The sequence below is a fragment of the Giraffa tippelskirchi genome, chromosome 12, assembly GCF_054371585.1.
Source record: "Giraffa tippelskirchi isolate mGirTip1 chromosome 12, T2T-mGirTip1v1.2.pri, whole genome shotgun sequence".
Taxonomy (NCBI): domain Eukaryota; kingdom Metazoa; phylum Chordata; class Mammalia; order Artiodactyla; family Giraffidae; genus Giraffa; species Giraffa tippelskirchi.
Window position 1 is genome coordinate 120,346,505 of NC_137286.1, and position 18,979 is coordinate 120,365,483.

The following is an 18,979-nucleotide window of genomic DNA, read 5'->3' on the forward strand; positions in this document are numbered from 1 at the left end:
TTGAGCTTTAAGCCAACTTTTTCACTCTTCTGTTTCACTTTCATCAAGTGGCTCTTTAGTTCTTAGCTTTCTGCTGTAAGGGTGGTGTCATCTGCATATCTGAGGTTATTGATATTTCTCCCAAAAATCTTGATTCCAGCTTGTGCTTCATCCAGCCCAGCATTTCACATGATGTACTCTGCATATAAGTTAAATAAGCAGGGTGACAATATGCAGCCTTGATGTATTCTTTTTCCAATTTGGAACCAACCTGTTCCATGCCCAGTTCAAACTGTTGCTTCTTGACCTGCATAAAGATTTCTGAGGAGGCAGGTCAGGTCTGGTATTCCCATCTCTTTCAGAATTTTCCACAGTTTGTTGTGATCCACACAGTCAAAGGCATTGGCATAGTCAAGAAAGCAGAAGTATATGTTTTTCTGGAACTCTCTTTTTTGATGATCCAGTGGATGTTGTCAATTTGATTTCTGGTTCTCTGCCTTTTCTAAAACCAGCTTGAACATGTGCAAATTCATGGTTCATGTACTGTTGAAGCCTGGCTTGGAGAATTTTGACCATTACTTTACTAGCGCGTGAGATGAGTGCAATTGTGCGGTAGTTTGAGCATTCTTTGGCATTGCCTTTCTTTGGGATTGAAATGAAAACGGACCTTTTCCAGTCCTGTGGCCACTGCTGAGTTTTCCAAATTTGCTGACATATTGAGCACAGCGCTTTCACAGCATCATCTTTCAGGATTTGAAATAACTCAACTGGAATTCCATCACCTCCCCTAGCTTTGTTCGTAGTGATGCTTCCTAAGGCCCATTTGACTTCACATTCCAGGATGTCTGGCTCTAGGTGAGTGATCACACTATTGTGATTATCTGGGTCGTGAAGATCTTTTTGTCTAATTCTTTTGTGTATTCTTGCTACCTCTTCTTAATATCTTCTGCTTCTGTTAGGTTCCTACCATTTCTGTCCTTTATTGTGCCCATCTTTGCATGAAATGTTCCCTTGGTATCTCCAACTTTCTTGAAGAGACCTCTAGTCTTTCCCATTCTATTATTTTCCCTCTATTTCTTTGAATTGATCACTGAGGAAGGCTTTCTTATCTCTCCTTGCTATCCTTTGAACTCTGCATTCAAATGGATATATCTTTCCCATTCCCCTTTCTTTTGCTTCTCTTCTTTTCTCAGTTGTTTGTAAGGCCTCCTCAGACAACCATTTTGCCTTTTTGCATTTCTTTTTCTTAGGGTTAAAACTTTGGTGACAGATGCGTATGTAAGAGGACTGCCTAGGCTTGGCTCTTGATTCTGGTCCTATTTCCTTGAATGGCCCTAAGCAGATCAGCGAACTTTCCTGGGCTTTTTTCTTTCAAGGGTTGTATCCCTAAATTTCCTTATTCAGACACCTCTGATTCAAGGACTTCTTATGTGTGTGTTTTCATCTATGCATTTGGCTCGGTTTCATTTGAAATAAAATAAAATTCAGAATTAGAATCCTTTAAGTTCAAGGGTCAACAATATGAATGGGATCAGACAGGAAATATTTAGGCTTTGTGGACCATCCAATTCTGCCATCCCTAGAAAACAGCCGTATATACAAACATTAGTGGACAAGGCTGTGGACAGATTTGAGTTTCCATGAGATTTTTTTTTTTCATGTGTCAAGAAATACACTTTTTAAAATTTTGCTTTCTACCTTTTTTAATGGTTAAAAATATTTATAGTTGGTGGTATTATAAAAAGAGGCAGGATGGATTTGGGCCACCCAGGTCATAGGTTTGCTGATCCCTGCTTTAGTTCAGTTGCACATAAGGTGACTTAACACAATGTAACATATTGTAGCTGAAAAATAATCCTAATTGGTGTTTTTTTTGAGATTTTAGATTTATTATCTAGTTTTTAATCTAGATATTTTTATCTATATATTACCTAGATTTTATCTAGTGCCCTATTATCTAGTTTTCATTTCATTGGCAAGGGGCTCAAGAAGAATTGTGAGGTCAGGAGGACGTAAATTGCAGTTTTATTCATAGCGTAATTTAACTTTCATATGAAAGTATTTGAGCAGAGAACTAGCTTTTCAAATCCAAAATTAGTCTTTTACTAAATTTGTATATAAATCTAAATCCTCTTTTGCTGTGACACTAAATGCTTTTGTTCCAAAGATCCATGATCCATAATCCCATTATGAGATAAGAAGAAATGGATTAGAATAGGTGGTCCAACGATGAAAAACAATTGTTGAAGCTTAATATGTTTTATAGCACAATACGTCTATAGTTTAGTAAGTATTAGTCCTTTAGACGTAATAAGGAAAATAGCAAGTTCCCACCTCATTGTCCCATGCCCATTTTATTACCCAGATGCAGTTTCTTAACAAAAGTTATTCTGGTTTTGTTATCTACCCTCTTTTTAAATTTTTTTTTTTAATTGTTTTTATTTTATTTATTGGACACACAGCATGTGGGATCTTAGTTCCCCAACCAGGGATTGAACCCATGCTCCCTCCATTGGGAGCTCAGAGTCTTAACCACTGGACCACCAAGGAATCCCTACCCTCTTTTTAAATTCCGTGCTTTTATGGCTATTGCCTGAGTTATCCAGTTTAGTCATTATCGGTTGGCTTTCTACTTTGAGTGGTGATGGTTTCATTATTAACTCCCACCTCTTGCCCTCCCCAGCTATTCTTTTTCTCGGCATATTCTCCCATGTAGCTTTTACCAACCTTGGGATACATCATTACTGATTATGATAGCAAGAGTCATATCTAAGCCAGGCAATATTTTATCATTGTTTCTTTTTTCTTTTATTTAATTTTGTTTTTCCTAGAGTTAACTGTAAAAAGTCACTTGACCTTTGTAATTTATCCTTGGGACTCTCCAAATGAAACCTTCGCAGTACGGTTAGGTAATGGACATCCACCAAGGGTTTTCATTTGGTTTAACTCTTCCTCCTGGTAGTGCCCTCCGTTCTCCGCACAACCTTACCTGTTCTCTGTAGGCCTGTGTGCATCTATCATGATGGGACTACCTTTTGCCCTCATCCTGGGAATTCCTCATCGTGTCTTCTGTATCATATTGCTAATAGCGGAGACTTCCTTTTCCTTAACTTCCCTAGTCTAGTGAAGTGTATTCTGCTGTTGCTTTTTGTGGGGAGCAGGAGAGGAAAGAGGATATGTGGAAGGTAAACGCTGAGATTGTCATATGTCTGAAAATGACTCTGTACCTGTCTTTTACCCTTGATTGTTCTTTGGGCTGCATTTAGATTTCTTGGTTAGAAACCATTTCCAGCAGTTGGGAAGGTAGTGTCACATTATGTTTTAGATTGAGGATTACTGTCGAAGTCCTATACCGTTCTCATTTTTGATCTCTCTGCTTAAAATACACTGGATATTTTAGAATCTTTTCTTCCTGGTATTTTGAAATTGCTTTTATTTTTGGTGCTAGACAGTGGGCACTTCCAATCTGGAAACTTTAGCTCTGCAAAATTTCATGCGTTGCTTCTTTGTAATCACCCCTCCTCCAGTTTTCTCTATTCTTTCTTTCTAGCTACTCCTTTAGTCAGATGCTGAATTTCCTAGACTGGTGTTCAGATTTTATATTTTTCTCTCCTTTTTTTATTCTTGATTTTTTTTGGGGGGTATTATACTTTCTTGAAGATTTAAAAAGCTCATCTGCTGAACTCTTGCCACGTATTTATTACGGACCTGCTATGTGTTGGGCTCCGTTGTAGGTAAAGGGGATGCAGAAGTGCCCATTACATATTTGAAGCCTGTCCTCATGGAGTTTACAAGCTGGTTTGCAGATAGTCTCTTGATCCTCCTGTCTTTTCGTGAGGCACCCTCATTTGTGTGAGGTGTCGTAGATCTAGCAGCTTTGTGTCTCAGTTTAAGTGATGAAACCTGTCTTTGATAAAGCAGGAGAGGAGCAGCTGCATGAGCCAGAAAGGAAGCCCCAAGGGTTTTGGTACTTTTCCCATACAGTTTGCATCAGTCATCCTGTGTCTGCTACTGCAGACTCCCTGTGGGTAGGGTAGGGTAGAACGCCCTACCTTCTGTGGTACCTGTACCTTCAGTTTCAGAGCTTTTCCAGGTCCTTGTTCACTTATCCTCCACTGTGGACCGTCAAAATGTTGAAACCCAACTGGGTCCATCACCTACTGTTTATCTGGTTTTTTAATTTCTAAATAAAATGATTCTTCTTAGTCTGATAATATCCCCTTTCCTATTCGATATTCCATGTGGATTTAGAAGACTTGGGTTAGCTGTTGTTCTAGTGTGGTTTTATAAGAGAATAGAGAAGAAATCATAGTTAATCCTCCATACTGAAGAATTCTTACTGGAATAATTACAGCTAATTATTACAGCTAATTAACTGGCATCAGAAATTATAGTTTTAACTTAAACTTTATGAAATAGCATGCATGTTTAAATGGAATAATGTGTGCCATGTATTTTAGAAGTTTCAAGTAATTCCATCAGAAAGCGTTTTCTTTTTGTTTAGACTTCATTTATTTCTCTCTTGAACCATCAGCATCTTCACGTAACAAACATCACTGACCATCTTCTTTGAGACCAGGGTTGCATCTAAATTGCCCAAGGACAGGACTCTCTTCTGTCGGTCTTACCAGCTGTAGAAGGGAACCTGGCATACAGTAGACGCTGTTACTGGTTGAATGAAGGAATGTGGTGGAAGAGTTTTTGATCTAGTAGATGTCGTGCTGCCTAGCGCATCAGCCCTACCTGACTCTAGTCAGGCATGTCATGTGTTTCTACTGTCTTGCTTGTAAGTGGGGCCAGCTAACAGATTTCACAGGGCTATTAGAAAGGTTTCAGGAAATGTTGAATGTGAACTTAGTTTGAAAAATGGGAAGTGCTATGTAAATATATGGACACATTCCTAATACGCAGTTCTTTATTCAGAGACTGAACCAAAAAATACAGAGAATCCTCTTAGTTTGGCCATTTATAGACAACGAATGGCATTTGTTTGTTTTTTTCCTTTGGGGGGTAGGTCTGTTTTCTCTACCTATAAATAAAGATATTTGGTACAGCTAGGGGTCTCGAATGGAAGTTTTACGAGTATAGTTTATTCAGTAATAGTAGACAATTCAAGAGGACTTCTTTAGTCTATTCCTTTTCTTCTGTTTCTTCTTAGATCTCTATTCCATTTCTGACACACTTGTCTTCATTCTTGCCCACTTCCCTTAGAATATAAATAACAAATACCCATAGAACTTTCACGGGTAGCATTAACTCACATGATATCCTAAATTGGAATAAGGCTAATCTAGAGTCTTTTGTTAAGTCCATGTCATGAGACTGGGACATTGAATAACCAAATAACAATCAAAAAGTTTATCTAAGTAATATGAAACACCCAGTAATGTGGCTCAGTTAATTTGGGGCCAGTTAATAAAAGCTTATCTTGCCTTAAGATTCTTGACTGTCCACAGCTGTTGAATCAGGACAGGTCACACTTGAGGAGCACAGGTATAGTTTTCACCAACAGTGTCACCCTGCACACCTAGCCATCTTGGGTGATGTTTCCCTGTGACTGTCTCTCATTTCCCCTGGGATGATGTCCTAAGCAAATGTGAAGAGAGCTTACCTCTTTATGGAGGTTTTCCTCTTATCTTCATATGACATCAGTTCCCATTCTTGTCTCAGTTGTTATGATGGAGTGTGTATCTCTAAATTTAGCCAGTGAAGAAGGAAGTTGTCAGCTAACCCAGTGCTCTGAAGGTGGCCTTTTTCATTAGCAAAAGCCACACAGATTGAACTGAGACGTTAAGAAGCTTATCGAGTGTCTGCCTGTCCAGTTTCTCCTTGCACGGCCTGAGATGCTATCTGCATCAGCTCATGTTTCCAGTCTTGAGGTGCTCTGGCAAATTCAGAACACAAAATTAAAACTGAGTCCATGCAGTTCATTTCAGGTAAGCTTCGTAAAGGGTTCCCTTTCTTGTTGGAGAAGTAATCTGGAATCACACTAAAATGTTTGTATGGAGACAGGGTCTCTTGACATCTGCTGTTATCTCTGTGTGCTGGAAATCAAAGCTGCATCATCATGGCTGTGTGCTTCCACCACAGCCTTGCTTTGCTTTGGGACTCAGGATAGCTCCAGTGTGTGTGACTCATTATTGGGAAGGATGTTGAGTACAAGAAGTAACACACTAATGGGGACTGTGTTCCCTTGAAATTCAGTTTCCATCCCTTTATATCCAGCAACATTGATATGTTATTTGCCAGATATTCCTAAACAATCGCCTTTGCTTTTATTTTGCCAATTATACATGTGTTTCTGTTTGGTTTAGTTTTGTTTTGCATTTACACCATGATTAGAAATAAGCTTATTTATTAAAATAAGCAATAACTTACATGACAGTACATAACATTTGTTATAATGAAGACATAATTGACACGCTATTTTGTTATCTAATCTTATGAGAAAAAACAGATTCTCCCAAAGCAGTTGTTCACTGCTTTTCATGCAGCTCTGATGACTGATTGCATTTGTCTTTATGGCAGTAGAATTTTCTTTTGGTCGGTGCTCATACTTGTTTCTTGGGGCCTCTGTGTGTTTAGTCACTCCATTGTGTCTAACTCTCGCGAACCCGTGGTCTATAGCCCGCCAGGCTCTTCTGTCCACAGGACCTCCCAGGCCAGAATACTGGAGTGGGTTGCCATTTCCTCCACCAGGGGATGTTCCCTACCTTGGATTGAACCTGCATCTCTTGCATCACAGATGGATTCTTTACCCACTGAGCCATCAGGGAAGCCCTGGAACCTCTACGAAACAGTCAATTCCTGCAAGAATTTGTAGACACCTTTCCTGAGACACTAGGCCTTGATCAGGGATAATTCAGATGCTAAATCATGAACTGAATGTATGGAGCACTTGCTCGGTGCAGGTGCGTGCTGAGGGCTAAGGGTACCGTGGTGGGATGAGCTTTCCACCTGGCCTTTGGAGATGTGGTCCCGTACAAGGAACAGGTGACACCGATAGCAGTTCTCGCTCTCTTTTCTTCCTTTCCCTTAACCAGGGCTCCCCAACCCTTTTGGCACCAAGGATTGGTTTCATATAGGACAGTGTTTCCACAGACTGGGGTGGGGGGTTTTGGGTAATTCAAACACATGGCATTTATTGTGCACTTTATTTCTATTATCAGCCCCATCTCAGATCATCAGATGTTAGATCCCAGAGGTAGAGGACCTCTGCCTTAAAACAAGCATCATGATGTTCAGGGGCCTGTTGGGGTGTGGCCAGGAAATACTTTCCTGGGGATGTGACATGTCAAAGCCTTAGCAAAAGTTCGGCTGGTGACAGTAGGGGAGGAGGGCAGGGAGCAGCTCAGACCACGAGAGCTGCTGTAGAAAGGCCCTGAGACGGGATGAGACTCGTGATGTAAGAGGTGCTAGCAGACCATCGTGGTGGGAGTGGAGCAGAGGGAAACAAAGAGAGAATATGTGAGCTGAGTGACTCAAGAAACTAGGGTTGAGGACTCTGGACTCTTGAGATGGTCGGGAAGCCTTTGAATAATTTAGGCAAAGGAGTGGCATGACTTTGGACAGGAAAGCTTCAAGGTATTGTCTGAATTGGCTTACACGACTGAGTGTTTTATGAAATCTGGCGAGATTTGAAAAGTTGAAATACCGATTTTAGAAATTCTTTGGCATATTAAAGTTAGGCTTTGGCATTTTCTTCAGATAATTCTTTAACTTGTTCAGTCGCTAAGTTGTGTCTGATTCTTTGTGACCCCATGGATTACAGCATATCAGGCCTCCCTGTCCCTTTAGTTTAGTTAAACTTAAAAATGTTTCCTCCTGCTTCTCTCATTAACATCCTGAACTTCTTGTGTGACCTCCTGTGAGGAGCAGGAGTTTAAAATGTGGCCAAACACTTCACTGTGCTTAATTTACTTTGAAAATGTAAGGCTTTGATAGTCTCATCTGTTTGTAATACATGGCGCTTTAAACTAGTGTATAATGGCAAGTGTCATGTGTTTGATTTTTGGAGCTCCTGTCTTTGTGTGTTGAATACTTGTGAGTTTAGTATTTTTCCACTTGTTACAGCTATAAGATTTGTAGTTCAGTGAACTGGGGTGAGTGTTTAAAAGTATAAATCGTTTGACGTTCAGGTTTTAGTCATCTTGTGTGTGCCTGTGTATTCATCTACACGTGTAAGTATGCACATGCAGTGTGACCATGTGTGGTCTTCCATTTTCATTGCATTTTTTGGATAATGAAAGTGGAATCAGGAAAAGGATACTCTGGCAGTAGGAGTTGCTAGTATGTGCTGAGGCTGATGACCACAGTGGTGGGGTGTCTCATCTTCAGGGTAAAACCAGATATGTATCCTTACAGGGAGCAGAGAGATCTGACTGAGAAGCAGAGCTCGAGGTGACGCCAGGTGTCCACGTTAGCCTGAGGAAGCGGGTAGGAGGCGTATTAGAGGGACTCGGAAAGCCTTGCACCTTCCTCCCCTCAGAGAGAGACCTCCTTCCTGTGTGTGGTTGGGAACCTCAGCCGCTCTGCTGCTCTGTGTCCAGGCACCTGTGGGGAGCTTGCTTATGGAACAGTCCACCTGTTTACCTAGTGGCTGTTGTCCGTTTTCTTAGAGGCAGGTTGGGGTAATACCTATACTAGTGCAGAAGAAACTCATGCTAGTTACTTATTCAGATTAACTTAGTGTTTATTCATAAATAATGAACCAGCAACCGAGTCTCACTTGTGTTTTGAGAAAACTTAAGAGCGTGAACAAAACAGATCAATGACTTTGTAGGAAGAAGTAACTATGGGAATAGAGAGCGCAGTGTGTTCCGATTCAAGAGGGTAACACAGATTGCTCAGAAGAGCAGTGGTCAAAGTATTACTATTTTTAGCCGTTTTTAACTTCTTAAAAGGACTGAAGTAAACATGGAGAGGGCTAAGAACCAAGCCACTTATCTGAATTAGGCAAAGGAATCTCCCCCAAAGAGAAAATTGAGAGAAGTTAAGGCACTTGGAGGACAGACCCAGAATCTCTCATCTTTAACAGATTTAGAAATAGGAACAGATAGTTTAGAGGAAGAAAGAATCAGTAAATAACAGAAGAAATTCTCTTTGAGCTGAAAAAAGACAAGCCCTCAGCGTACACTAGGATAGATGAAAAAAGACCTTGATATTCTGGTTTAATTCAGATTTTCCAGGGTTAAGGAGAAAATCCTAAAAAAGTGCTAGGGAAGAAATAAATTCTCTTCAACATTAGTAGACCTTAGACATTGCTTAAGTATTTAATATTGGGTGAAAGATGAGAAATACTATCTTTAAAGTTTTGAGGGAAAGTTCATTTCAAACTGTAATTTTGTACCCAGGCAAATAATAAGTTATGGAGACAAGTGGCAGAAGTTTTTGGATCTGTGAAGACGTAGAAAATTTTACTTTATGTACCTTATTTCATGATGGAAAAAGTACCAGGAAAAAGATGCATCAGCTCTCAAAAACATTGGCCACTGAGATGACCTAGGAGAAGGCAAGAAATATAAGAAAATGAGTTGACTCTGCAGGCTGGCGATGTTCGGATCTAGTGCCAAACAATTACTTCTCTTTTTGCTTTTTTTTTTGGTCCTTTCACAATGTTCAGTTCTCCAGTTAATGGTACTTACTACGCCAAAACGCTGAAATGCCACATTTATGTGGCTTTAACAGCCAGTGGTCACCTTAAAGCCCAGCTTTAGCACAGAACAAATTCACAGGAAACCTTGACAAAATTGAGGCAGAAGGATCAAATCTGCAGATAGAAGGTTGGAGAGGGTGAACATGCCCTAAATGTCGAAACTTCTCACTGCAGGGAGTCAGGTACAAGCAAGCTGGTGGTTTGTCTACTTAAAGTCGCACTTATATGTGAATTACATAGTTGTTTCGAATTCCAAAGCAACGCTCCTGGAAAAGAGATCTGGCTGTTTTTGACCTTTATGTATATTTTAGTGTTCTTCTCCATGCAGATATTTTAATAAAATCACGGAGGTAGTTAGTTTTAGGGCCAAAAAGTGTTTCTGCTTTGTCAAAACTTGGCTGTTTAGGTTTACTTTCTACCACCACTCAAGATTAGTAGGTCAGAGGCCTTTTCTGCCACTGGAATGTCGGCCACATATGTTGTGTCCCTTCCTGACAGAAGAGTACCCCAGCTCATGAGATACTAGACAGGCAGGATGGTCCAGAATCCATTTCTAGCACTCTTCTCTTTAGGAACTTCTACGTGTTGTCTGTCGGCCTCCTGGGCTTGGATTCTTAGCACACTGTACGTGTTCATGGGCAGAAAGACTCTTACTGGTTATCTGGGCTTCCCAGGTGGTTCAGTGGTAAAGAATCCACCTGCAGTGCAGGAGACCTGGGTTTGATCCCTGGATGGGGAAGATCCTGTGGAGAAGGGAAAGGCTACCCACTCCAGTATTCTTACCTGGAGAATTCCATGGATAGAGGAACCTGGTGGGCTGACAGTCCAAAGGATTGCAAAGAGTCAGACACGACTGAGCGACTAACACTTTCTTTTCAGTCTGTCCTAAGTGTTGGTTGGGGGGAACCCACTATATTCAGACGTGAGGTCATCTAGCCTGTTTCTTCATAGCCTCAGAATCTGTAGCATCTTCCCTGTCTCATTGCTGCCGTGTAGAACTTGTGAGTTGTTCTGACCAGCTGTCATGACTTGGCTCTGGTCTAAATTGAGAACAGCTGTCTGCAGTCCACATGACAACATTGCGTCACTGACAGAGCCTTAAGTCACTCTTTTCCCTTGTTCTTTGCGGGTCCCATTATTACTTTTCACGTAGGGCCTCTTCTCACATTCTGTGGCCATCTTCACTGTCCTTAAATTTGATGTAAGCCATAGCAGTCAGACCTGGGGGAAAAATGACTTCTCCGCAAGGGAATTTTTAAACATACCTTTGAAGTCTAGTTACTACTAAGTTTAGATTTATTTTTAATCTCCCCTGTTAATTGCAGATGGAAAGTCTGATGATGATGATGACTTGTGAAGCTGTAAAGGTCACTCCAGCCCTGGATAACACTGGATTTGGTCCATGTGCACTTAAAGCTGGCAGCTTATCTTCAGTTCTGACCAGTGATTAAGTAGAAACAAGTTGACAATCCACAGAATTTCTCTTCCAAGCCTTCATTTCCCAGCTTGACTTGTAGACCATTGTCCTGGTTAGAGAAGACCTGAGAAGCACCCAGTAGGAGCAGGGAGAGAAGAGCATTCAGCTTGTGGTCTTCGGACTGGTGAGGGTCTGAGAAGTAGCAAAGGCCTAATGCCTGAATCGTGATGATGAATCCTTTACCCAGCAACATTAGTTTATCTGTGAAATTCAGATTAAGAGTGATTATGAAGCTGATGCTTATGGAATAAATGTTAAGTAATGCTCCTTCGTGGTGAAATTTTGTAACTTGTATTCAACAAGTATTAAACGTTTATCTGCCAATCTTTGGGGCTATACACCATCTTTTAGTTCCTTTAAAATCTAATATATTTTAAATCTTAATCCTAATGTTGAAATTACTTTCTTGATTATCTCTAGGTATTATTTATATGCTTAAATGAACTCTTTCATTAGGTGTTTCTTAATGGTAGCAGTCCTGTTTTTATAAATTGTTTATAAATTATTACACTTGAATATAATTAGAAGTTTAAATACTGAGTATCAGCATGCTCTGGCATCATAGGTATGTATATCATATTTATGTATAAAATCATTACATTTGTCATCATAGATTGAATGAACTCAACTTGTTGGGAAAGATTCAAGTTAACCTAGTAGGTTTTTCTAGCTGTAATTGGAAGATGGAGGGACTTGGTTTGAGGAGTAACTTACTCTGATCAGGTAGTCTGTAAGAACACACCAGTTAAGGATCTCATCATCTAGTTCTTTAATCTTTCTGTGAATCCACTGGCACACGCATACGAGTTGAATCCTCTTCACTTTGTATTTGGGAAAGAGCACTAATGATCACCTATTTCAGAGTAGCAGTAGGACCTCCTATATCCCATATGCTTGTTTATCAGGCCATGGAGAAATTAATGCTACTGAAGTCCACCAAGTAATAACAGTGGATCAGATAAGCCACAAGCCATATGTTACTACTCCAGGGGCCTGGCACAGGTGGGAGCCAAGTCAGCAATGCTTACGTCCCTGTTAACTTAAGTCCAGAAAACCTTTACCTCTGTCTGTGCAGTCAGTTTGTAATAGTGAACCCGTAAAATGCTGTCTTTGCCAAGGATTTTTAATTCCCATGTTTAAACTTAGTCAAAACATTTGAGGGCATCTGTGTGCCAAGCATTTCTACAGACTGTAGATACATAAAGCTGTAATATGATCACCTAGGAAGTTTATTCTGGAGAGGATGGTTTGTGAAAACAGAGCTCTTCCTGCCCCAGTGACTTGTGGGCTTGGATCAAAATGCTGTGGTCTGGCTACAACTTCTTGCCAATACGAGAAGAGTTAATGTAGTCCGTCCTCCAGTGATCCTGGAGCCCCCTGTAACTGGTGTTAGTAAAGGGCCATGTAATTGAATTCCTCTGCTTGGCTTAAAACTGCGGGCTGCCTGTGTGCTAAGTCGTTTCAGTCGTGCCTGACTCTTTGCAGCCCTATGGACTGTAGCCCGCCAGGCTCCTCTGTCTGTGGGGATTCTCCAGGCAAGAATACTGGAGTGGATTGCCATTCCCTCCTCCAGGGTATCATCCCAACCTAGGGATTGAACCCGCGACTGTTGAATCTCCTTCATTGGCAGGTGGATTCTTTACCACTTTCTCCATCTGGGAAGCCCTGAGCGCTGCCCACCTGTTGTATAAAAGAAAGAATAAAATTAGAAGGATTGAGTGTTTGTTAATCTCTCCTTGCTTCCTTTTCCTCTGCCTTCTGGGACTCTGTGGGAAAGAACATCACTATTTAAGAGTCAGAGATACGACTTAGGAGCCTGTGGTTTTGAAGAAACAGTATTTCTTAGAAAATGTGTCATTTGGGACATTTGTTTCCTCTGAGATAATCTTTGGGTAAATAAGTGAGAACTGTTGACCTATCCTGGTCAAACTGTTGAAGGTTCAAGATTCAGTACTTTGTTTCTGAGTTGGTAACAGCTGGGGAAAGATTAAGCCTGTGGACTCATTTAAATGAACTATAATGTAGAAAGCAGGCCCATCATTTTGAGAAGAGAGGCTAAACTGCCTAAGTATTAAGAAAAGTAGATCATTTCTGCACTCTTCCTTTCTCCCGCCTAGCTTCCAGAACATTTTCCCTCAGAATTTATAAAATGTCTTTGCCCCAACTTGCTGTCACTTTTCTGTAGTCTTCCTTAAAAAATGTTCTGTGGTTTGTGAATACATGCTGCAAACTTCTGTCTTACACTCGCCACAGCCCTGCCTGTTACCCTCCAACGGTCACACCTTCTCTTCCAATGAGAACACAGGAACACAAGGATGCTACACGGATTTGCTCCAGATCTGAGAACTAGCATCTGGCAAAATAGAGACTGGGACTCTGGTGTCCAGTGTCTTTCATTTTGTTGGTCTTTACTACAATAAGTTAGGAAAAAATGACAGTGAAGAAGCATGCTATTGGCCATCATTGTTATATCTCAACCTCTGACATACCCTTGCAATAGAATATTAATCCTACGTATTTATCAGAGGGAATATTACAAAACTGGTATGTGTATTATTAGCCCAAGAGTTGGCAAATTATGGCCATATCTGGCCTCCTACCTGTTTTTGTATGGCCTCTTTCACATTTTTAAATGGTTGAAAAAAAAGAATAGTATTTCATGACCCATATTTTCTATTAAATTCAGCTCTTGGTATATATAAAGTTTTGCTGGCTCATAGCCATAGTCACTCATGTGTGTTTTGTCTGTGGTTACCTTAATGCCATGATGGTAGAGTTGAGTGGTTGCTGCTGCTGCTGCTGCTAAGTCGCTTCAGTCGTGTCCGACTCTGTGCGACCCCATAGACGGCAGCCCATCAGGCTCCCCCGTCCCTGGGATTCTCCAGGCAAGAATACTGGAGTGGATTGCCATTTCCTTCTCCAGTGCATGAAAGGGAAAAGTGAAAGTGAAGTCGCTCAGTCGTGTCCGACTCTTAGCGACCCCATGGACCCCGGCAGCCTACCAGGCTCCTCCGTCCATGGGATTTTCCAGGCAAGAGTACTGGAGTGGGGTGCCATTGCCTTCTCCGTGAGTGGTTGCAGCACAGACCTAATGGTGGCAAAGCCTGAAATGTTTACTGCCAGGCCTTTACAGAAAATGTTTGCCAGTTCTTGTGTTGGCTTGTTGCTGTGATCTCTGACTTTTGTTGGCATTGAACACAGCCATCTAGCCCTTCCAGACCCACATCTAACTCCTCTTACTAAGATCTTACCCTAGATCTCTCAAATTTCCTAGTGGCAAATAACCTTCAGTCACTAGAGTTTTTATTTTTTCCCTTACTATTTATAACAAGTGGTCACTTTGACATTTCTATGAATAGTACAACCACCACAGTTCAACTGTCTTAACCCAGTAGGACATAAATGCCCTTTAGAGCATCATGAAGAGGACACTTGCTAATGTCATGTGTTCTATTTAGGATTGCCTACTGAGATTCGTGTTCTTCCAGAGAGATGCTGTCCAGACTCACCTACATAATAGCTTACACTTGTCCCAGGCCATTTCTACTTCACAGATTCTCTGTTCCAGCCTCTGCCTTCTCAGCATGTTTGTTGCCTTCTAATTTACGGATAAGAGGCCACAAAACCCACCTTCATCTCCTGCCTCCTCTGCTGATTCTCCCTTTCCCACACTTAAATGCTCCTTCCTTAAGCCTCATCTCTTTTCCTTCCTCACTGTCTCCTTGGGTTCTTTCATTCATGCCTGTGGCTTCACCTAACAGTTACTTGTTGATGTCCTCTGGTCTCTTTGTCTCTAGCCCTCTCTCCTGAATTCTGACTCTACTGGGCACCAGCATGTAGGCATGTCCTTGAATTCAATTCATTTTTTCTTAAGCATGCTTATCTCATATCGCCCATTTTAGTGGGTGACATCGGTGTCTTAGAATCCATGGTGTTGGCTTTGCCTTCCTCATTTCCTCTGCTCCCTGTATTCATTGAGTCACCAGGTATCTCCACTTTAGCTTAGATGTCACTTAACATGTTCTCACCCTGTGTTCTGCTAATACTTAATTTGGTACCTTGTGAGTTCTCACCAGCTCCGCTATGAAGCCTCCTAACCAGTCTCCCAGTCATCAGTCTCTACCCAATTAGTGCATCATCTGTGTGGCTATTTATGCCATCATAAAATAGCATAGCTGGTCATGACTTTCTCCTTTGCAAAGTCAAAACACGAATTGACTATTAAAGTCAATACTGTATACTAGCAGTCCCCAGCCTTTTTGGGACCAGGGACCAGTTTCCTGGAAGACAGTTTTTCCACAGACTGGAAGTGGGGGGATGGTTTCGGTTTGATTCAAGTGCCTTACCTTTATTGTGCCCTTTATTTCTGTTATTATTACATCATCTGCCTCAAGCATTAGATCCTGGAGGTTGGGGACCCCTGCCGCATGTGACAGGGCATAAATGGATCCTCCCAACCTCTCTAGCCCTGATTCTTCTCCACATTGCCTTTGCTTCTGTCCTAACATTGCCCATTCCCTGAATATGCATCTCTTGTTCGTGTCTCTGTGGCTTTGCATGTTTGATGCAGTTGAGCAGCTACTGGGAAGTGCTCTTTCAGGCATAGTTCTTCAGTCGGTCTCAAGCTGGACTGACATGTCTAGACTCACCTTTGTCTTCAAAGATACACTAAATTGTAGTTATAATAGGTTTAAGAAAGTTGGCAAAATCATTTAGATGTGAAAGTAGAAATGGTAGAATGGTTTGAAATAGAGGAATATTAGTGAAGCTGCCAAGATTTTGACCACATTCAACGTTTATGTGTTGGACATTGTATTAGGTTCTCAACTGGCTCTGTCTATAATGAGGGGAAAGTGTGAAAACGATGGTTTCCACAGGAGAGCATTGCTTTATTTTGAACTTTTTTAGGTTGATGCATACTGTCCTTTTGAGGATTATCACTAGGATTTTCACATTAGATCAGTTATTCTTTTTATGTGAATTAAGCCATGCTGAATTCTTAGATTTTGATTATATGCATGGATATATATTTATATATTCAACAAAAATTTGAATATTTACTATGAGTCTAAGCAAAGATGATCAGGATATGAAGTGTCATTGTTTCTGGAAAAATTTTTGTTAGGAATATTTAGTGTGGAAAATTTAAAATATTTACATTCTTTTTAAATCTCTCCCATTACCTATCCTTGATGATTTTTCTTGACATTATCACCACTGGAGCACTTATCAAATTGATTTTTGCAGAGGGAGTCATACTTTGCTTAATGATGTATAAAAAATAGCTTCACAGATATAGTGTAATTTATTTTTTTAAGTTAGACAACTTTGAAGGTGTACGAAAAATAACTTGATAGGCCATTAGACACACAAACTAGCTTCTCGCTAGGAAGATGAGGGATCCATCTGCAATTTAGTATTGCTACTTTGTCACATTTATTTCAATAGAAAATGCTTATTAGAATGTGGCAAAGTTGAAAGCTTAACCAATACCAATTGTATTCACAACAAGAAAGCTTCAGAAACTCTTTAGATGTGGGCAGTGGATAAGGGTATGAGTGAGATGATCTGTAGTACCTTCCAGATGTTGCATTTGGTGAAAAGCCACTGCACTACTTGAGAAAGGAGGAGAGCAACACGGTTAAAGTGGTCAGTACCCGACACAAGCCTGCCAGTGATGCTCAGAGTAAGCTGGCTGAGCGCGGCGTGGGTGGCCGGAAGTTGGTGAAGGAATAGATGTGATGCGTTAGTGAGAGATGGCCAGGGTATTGATCAGGGAAGCGGCTGTAGGACCACACGGGTGCAGACAGAAGTGTTCTGGCGGAAAGTTGAACTTGGGTATTTGGGGATGAACGACTTGCCAAGTCAAGACTTGCCAAACAAGTCTGTTTAATCCAAGTTGAAGAAGCCCTTTACTTACAGACAGAACTCTGGAGCAGGAAGATAGGAAAATTAGCTGTTCAGAAGTTTATAACTCATTTTGGCCTTCATCAAAAAATTGTCTTGCTCCTTTCTTCAGTTCAGTCACTCAGTCACGTCTGACTCTTTGCGACCCCGTGAACTGCAGCACACCAGGCTTCCCTGTCCATCACCAACTCCCAGAGCTTGCTCATACTCATGTCAATTGAGTTGGTGATGCCATCCAACCATCTCATCATCTATCATCCCCTTCTCCTCCTGCCTTCAATCTTTCCCAGCATCAGGGTCTTTTCCAATGAGTCAGTTCTTTGCATCAGGTGGCCAAAGTATTGGAGCTTTCAGGACTGATTTCCTTTAGGATTGACTGGTTTCATCTCCTTGCGGTCCAGGGACCCTCAAGAGTCTTCTCCAGCGTCACAGTTCAAAAGCATCAATTCTTGGACACTCAGGTTTCTTTATGGTCCAACTCTCACATCCATACATAGATTCTTAGGGTCATTCTGATCATCATATCAAGCCTCGCAAATAATTTGACATCCTTATATGCAGAAAATCCATTAGATTAATTAATTGGAAAAAGCAAAACTGCCTTATGAAAAGTTCTTTTGTTTGTTTTTAATCTCTATGAAAATGCTGCTTCCCGTTAAAGTTGTTCCAGTTCTTCAGCTACAGAGTGAAGAATAACTAGGATGCAGTGGCTTCCACTCTACTCCCCTCTCCTGCTCCAGCACAGCCTTGGGCACTAATACAACATCATTGTTTTGTTTGCTTGCCTCCGCAACAATTCTCCTCCCTTTCCTTAAAATCCTCCATGCCAAGAGGACAATGCAGGGCTTTCTTTCTTGCAATAGATGCTAATTGTGTTCTTAGTTGGGATCTTGCTGTCATAGTCACAATCACTGTGCCATTATGCTGGGTGGCTGGGTCACAGAAGTCATTGTGCAGAGTAATGAATGCTGTTTAGTTGTGATGCGTTGTTGCCTGCATCTGTGGGTGAGAACACGCAGCCACTGTAATCTGGTGAGTGATCAGACTGGTGTGACATAACATCATCTGTTAAGCAAGTGAGCAGTCACAAAGAGCAGTTGGGTGTTTCTCTTTTCTTTAATATAGAATTGTTAATGAGAAACTTTGAAGGTATGAGACAAACTACATAGTGGGTGTTGCATCTTAACTGCTATTTCTCAGTGTATCTGGGGCTCAGTTTACATATCTGGTGGTTTAAGGCAGGGAATACCAGCTCTGCACATCTCTGCTCTGGGCAGGTTGGGAAGGACGCCTTAACCCCCAGAGAATTGCGTGTTGGATAAAGGTCGTGACTGGTGTCAACCAGGAACGTGGCTTCTTGGCAGAGTCCAGTTCTTGAAAAGTGTGGATTCTGAAAACAGAATCGCTGAATGCAAATTCCTCAGCTAGTTCTTTCATCTACATAGGGAACAGGTAGTTGTTCATATGGGATGTACTATTTCTCAAGAATTCTTGCTGAAGTAACAGGAAGCATTTTGCTCTTGTAAAGAAATAACCTTGGTGATATTTTGCAAGGATCTCACCAGCCCCGGGATTGAGGCTCGTTAACTTTCTTGCCTGCCCACAGCCCACAGCTTCTTCCTTTCCACCCCACTGCCCCGTTTTTGAACACTTTTCAGCTATTTGCTCATTAGCATCGCTCATTAAAAGTGTCCTGGGGAGTGCATTTCAAAACAGTCCTTTTTATACATGTTTCTTCAAGTTTTGTCAAATTTCCAGGAAATATAACCAAGTTACTGCTCAAAGTGAAACTTAATCTAATTTATATTTCTTATTTCTTCCCTTCTATCCTGCTTTTATGTATACTAAATATACATCTAAGTGATTGCTTTTTAGAAAAGTGTGTTTTGACTAGCACAGGAATCTGTACTCCATGAAGAGAGAAGGAGTGATTTTAGATGTGACTTAAGATTTTTTTACAA

General features: G+C 41.0%; 1 protein-coding gene across 6 annotated transcripts in view; it reads left to right on the forward strand.

Moving 5' to 3' along the window:
• The window catches only part of SLAIN1 (SLAIN motif family member 1), a 52,215-nt gene that overhangs the window by 17,486 nt on the left and 15,750 nt on the right, over positions 1 to 18,979 (forward strand). Inside the window, exon 1 of one of the 6 annotated variants that reach the window (XM_081550049.1) lies at positions 18,040 to 18,167. The exons of the other annotated variants lie outside the window; for them this stretch is intronic. Within the exon in view, the coding sequence (XP_081406175.1) occupies positions 18,152 to 18,167 (16 nt within the window). The 5' untranslated portion in view covers positions 18,040 to 18,151. Of the gene's footprint in view, positions 1 to 18,039; positions 18,168 to 18,979 lie in introns of those variants that run through there. 6 annotated transcript variants of the gene reach the window in all.